The 4,239-nt window shown below is 51.4% G+C and overlaps 1 protein-coding gene across 1 annotated transcript; it reads left to right on the plus strand.

The window, feature by feature from the left end:
- The first annotated feature begins 973 nt into the window (after positions 1-973).
- On the plus strand, positions 974-3,904 carry LOC131960533 (uncharacterized). Its single transcript, XM_059325772.1, has 5 exons — positions 974-1,111; positions 1,195-1,370; positions 1,492-2,998; positions 3,137-3,461; positions 3,569-3,904. The coding sequence occupies exons 3-5, from the start codon at positions 2,517-2,519 to the stop codon at positions 3,890-3,892; spliced, it is 1,131 nt and encodes a 376-aa protein (XP_059181755.1). The 5' UTR covers positions 974-1,111; positions 1,195-1,370; positions 1,492-2,516; the 3' UTR covers positions 3,893-3,904.
- The last annotated feature ends 335 nt before the right edge of the window (positions 3,905-4,239 follow it).

Genomic DNA, 4,239 nt, shown 5'->3' on the forward strand with positions numbered 1-4,239 from the left:
CTAAAATCGTAACCAGCCGCGGAATGGCTGCGCCACGGTCGGTGTTGCAAATCGCTGCCACTCTATTAAATGAGAGCATTTCCACCGGGCGCGCTGCGGAACATTACAGCAACGTCTCAGCAACGGCTCTCCGTGAACATTAGGTAGGACTTCTATTTTCTCCTTGAGCCGCTGCTTAACCACGCAAATTTCAACAGAGCGGATCGCACCAGACAGGAAGTCCGACTCAAATAAACTGTTTTCAAAGAATCCAAGTGAAATATAAGCAGAAAGTATGGCATGTGTCCTAACTGTGTCCTCTGTTATATTATAGATTTTTGTCCACTTCCCACTGAACTAAAAGTAACAAGGAAAGTAAGTACCGCATTGTCATTTATTCATGTTTATTAGCATTTACCTTTCTTACTCATTATGTTAAAGTAAACATGTATGGAAAGTGCTACCCAAATGAAATATATTAATATTATCAGTAGTAGTTATTACGTGTGCTGAAGTTCATTTTCTCTGTTTAGATGGAGCATCCCAAATTCAGTAGGGCCAGAAATGGAGACCTACTGCTGAGGGCCTCACCAGAGGCCCTGGCCGTTGGCCCTCGACGGGCTGCCGGTGAGGCCCCATACAGGGCAAAAAAGCCCGAGGAGGTGGATGCAGATGGGCCCACGTCAGCTCCAAGGGTGGCGACACCAGCAACGCCACCCTGGTCCTGAGCCGGTGGAAGGTCCAGTTCGGCCGATACCAGGGTAAGACCTTCCACTGGCTCCTGGAGAATGACGTGGGCCATGCAGTCAACCTGGTCGCCTCCCACCAGAAGGAGCGAGAGAGGACAGGGTCTCAGTCCCCACTCATGGCCAACAAGGTAGAGACCTTCAATCTGATCCATGCAAAACATTTAAAAGAGTGACGACAGATTTAACCTCCCTTTGTGAACTTACAGGATGCCTTCACCCGCTACTCCTCGGCGTACCCTGACTTCGTGGAGGCAGTCAGGTTTCACCGTGCGTTCGAGGAGGCGCAGGTGAAGTCCCTCCAGCCGGGCCCTTGTTGGCTTTGGGGACTTCAAATATGAGACCCTGCAGAGCCTGTACGAGTCGAAGGACCCCAAACAGATCCGGTAACGATTCGAATATAAATACTGTGGTGACCATCGATGATGAGGGTGTTTGATAAATGGACTAATTTGTCTGATTTGTACAGAGTTGTCGACTACCTGAAGAGGACGGCGCCGGCTCCTGGCACGCAGATGGAGAACGCTGTCCGCTACGTCCGGGGCAGGGACAGAGCGCGAGGACTGCTGCTGCATCGTCCACCACCACTGCCAGCAGCACAGCCTCTGTCTCGGCCGCCAGCCAGAGATCCAGAAGCTCCTCTCAGTACGTGTTTCACTGTAAAGCTGTCTCAGTTTGATGTATCTGGATATGCTCTGTGAAGAAATGTGAGCATTTGTCTCATTATAGATGTTGTTGTATGTCCTTCTTCTGTCTCTGTATTCAGGCCTCTGAGTTCTAAGCTGGCGGCCTTTGTCTCCGGGAAGCGTTCTCTGTCTGCGGTGGAAATGCAGGCCAAAGTGCATAAGATGGTGGCCCCTAAGCCTGCATTTCCAGGCAAGTTCAGCCTTTACAAATACAGACTGGAACTTTATTCTTTTTCTTGTGTTTGCTGTATAATTTGCTGTTCTCTCTTATTGTGTGATTGCAGCCTCCTCCTTCGCACCCTTCAGACCAGCTCTCCCCTCAACACCATCTGAGGAGCCCTCAGATAAAGAGCTGGTCCAAGCGGTAGTCGACATGGAGCAGTGTGAGTGAAAAAAAACATACGTGTAGCAAATTGTTACAAACACAAGGCTTTAATTCATTGTTGACTGTTCAATGACTGTTCTTTTACTTATTTCTGTAATCAGAGGACGAGAGGAAGCAAGGTAAGTTTGAGTTAAATTTAAAAAAACAACAAATATCTGGTCAAATCACTAGTAACACTGGTGCTTCTGCACAGTTACATTTCACTGCTAACACTGGTGCTTATGAACAATTACATTTTTTCAATCGTCATCTTTCCCCTTGTAACCTGCATAACCTCTCCACCTGCAGCCTGCATCAAAGACCTGTAATCTGCTGTGTCATCATCCAAACCTTCTGTGCTCCTGTAGTTTTTAGCTTAGCTGATCATTTAATCATCCAATACTAACACAAACAATGTCATTCTTTAAAGGTGCTAAAACATTTGATTTCTCTCAGCCTTCGATGTACAGGCCCCTCTCTTGCTCCCAGAGCATCCACCTCCACCCACCTCCTCCCGGCCACCACCAGCAGCAGCAGCCTCCAGCCCGCCACCACCACCAGCAGCAGCAGGAGATGCTGCAGCCCAGCCGCCGCCTGAGGAAGGACAGCAGGAGGACTCGGAGCCAGCCTTCCTCCCTCCCCTTCCACCTGCTGGCAGTGCAGAGGTGAGGCTTTCATACATTTAAGGCCTCAGATTACACGCCCTCCCTTGCACATGAAGTAATTTCAGTTCCTCAGATAATGGAATATTTTCCTGTTGTTGTCTTTCCAGCTGCTGCCTCAGTCCTGGCGGGCAGCTCTGACTGCAGAGCAGCAGGAGTGGATCGGCCGGGTGCTGTTTTCCAGGGGCAGCCGGGGGAGGTCCCAGCTGAACCAAGAGCTCAATCTCTGGTGGTACCCCCCCCCCCCCAAGCCCGGCCAGTCTACAACCAGCCTCCCACGTCCCCCGACCCCTTCTTTGCATTTGCGTTTGTCTGGATGCCACACCGCATGTGGCATCTGCAGCTGACATGCCCCCAGCCTTTGTGCACCGGGTCCATGACAAAGGCTGGGCTGTACAGGACCATCCGGAGGGTCCTAGACATTGACGGCTGGTATCTCATGGCCACCGAGTACCTGAGCTGCCGTCAATGTAAGAAGAAGGTCGGAGGATGGTCACAGGGCATTGTTAGGCAGCTGTCCCCCACCTACAGCTGCCAATTCCCAGCTATACTGACGTATAGGTAAGAAATGTCATATCATGTGATAAATGTGTGTGTGTGTGTGTGTGTGTGTGTGTGTGTGTGTGTGTGTACATTTGGTTTGGTGTAATGTTTTGGTGACAGAGCTGTAAGTAATGTTTTTTTGTGTTGTTCCTGCAGGCTGTCCTGTGACCTGAGGGTGGTTGCCCAGCTGAGGTCCCGCACTTTGGGAAACAGTGCTGCTCGGCTGTACAACACCCTCCGGGAGGCACATTCAGAAGCCTGGATGCGGAGAGCGATCCATTACCTCGGCGTGTGCGAGCAGTTCCTGGCCTTGTGCATGGTGAGGAGGCAATTTCCACCACCACCGGAGATGCCCCCTGTCCCTTCACCCATCTGGCTGCTGACCATCTACAGCTACGACATTCTCATGCGGCTGGATGAGTACAAGGCCAGGATCATGTCCACCTTCGGATCCATCTTAAAGATGGATTCCACCAAGAAGGCGAGTAAAGTCTGTCACAATTTCCTGTTGTCTTTGCTCCTGCTCTAGCACGGCCCAAGTACTTGCTTAGACATTCGCGTTTACATTTCTCGTCTCTCTCTGTCCAGGTGACGAATAAGCTCGCTGGTACCGCCACAGACACGGCCGCCTGGGCCACCAACATCGGCAACGAACATGGGCAGGTCCTCATCAGCTCCGAGGGCTCTGACGGCCTGTCCATGATGGCGGCCGGGTTAATAAGGCGGTACCGACTCGCCGGGGTACCCCCCCCCCCAGCTCCTATATGTCGATCGGGACTGCTGCAACAGAGACGGCTTGTCCAAGACAGCTGCCTTGTTTTCGGTGTGAAATGTTTTTGTAATTCTACTGTTGTGAGCCTTAGCATTATTCTCTCAAGTTATAAAACCAAAAAAATATGTAAAAACAAGTGAATGAAATAATCAAACAGTTTGTCATCTTTCTTTTGTCACAGGAATGGGGACAGCTCGTGGTGCGCCTGGACATCTGGCACCTGATGCGACACTTCGAATCCGGTGTCACCACCGAGAGCCACGAGCTGTACCCTGTCTTTATGAGGCAGCTGTCTCACTGCATCTTTGAGGTCGACCCTCATGATGCCAGCCGTCTCTGTGAGGCCAAGCGGTCCGAGCTGGAGGGGAAGCACGGGATGGTCGGCCTGACTGACGTCGAGGTGATCCAGAGGATCTCCAGGGAGGAGTGGAGGCTCCACTGCCGTCGCCGGACACGTGGAGCCTAGGAAACCGCCCTCCTCATCCAG

Source organism: Centropristis striata, chromosome 22 (genome assembly GCF_030273125.1).
Source record: "Centropristis striata isolate RG_2023a ecotype Rhode Island chromosome 22, C.striata_1.0, whole genome shotgun sequence".
NCBI lineage: Eukaryota > Metazoa > Chordata > Actinopteri > Perciformes > Serranidae > Centropristis > Centropristis striata.

Excerpts from the sequence above, each read along its gene's own strand:
- LOC131960533 (XM_059325772.1), top strand. The coding sequence starts at position 2,517 with ATGGAATATTTTCCTGTTGTTGTCTTTCCAGCTGCTGCCTCAGTCCTG. Across the intron at positions 2,999-3,136 it reads CCAGCTATACTGACGTATAG|GCTGTCCTGTGACCTGAGGG; the intron begins GTAAGAAATGTC and ends TTGTTCCTGCAG. Across the intron at positions 3,462-3,568 it reads AGATGGATTCCACCAAGAAG|GTGACGAATAAGCTCGCTGG; the intron begins GCGAGTAAAGTC and ends CTCTCTGTCCAG.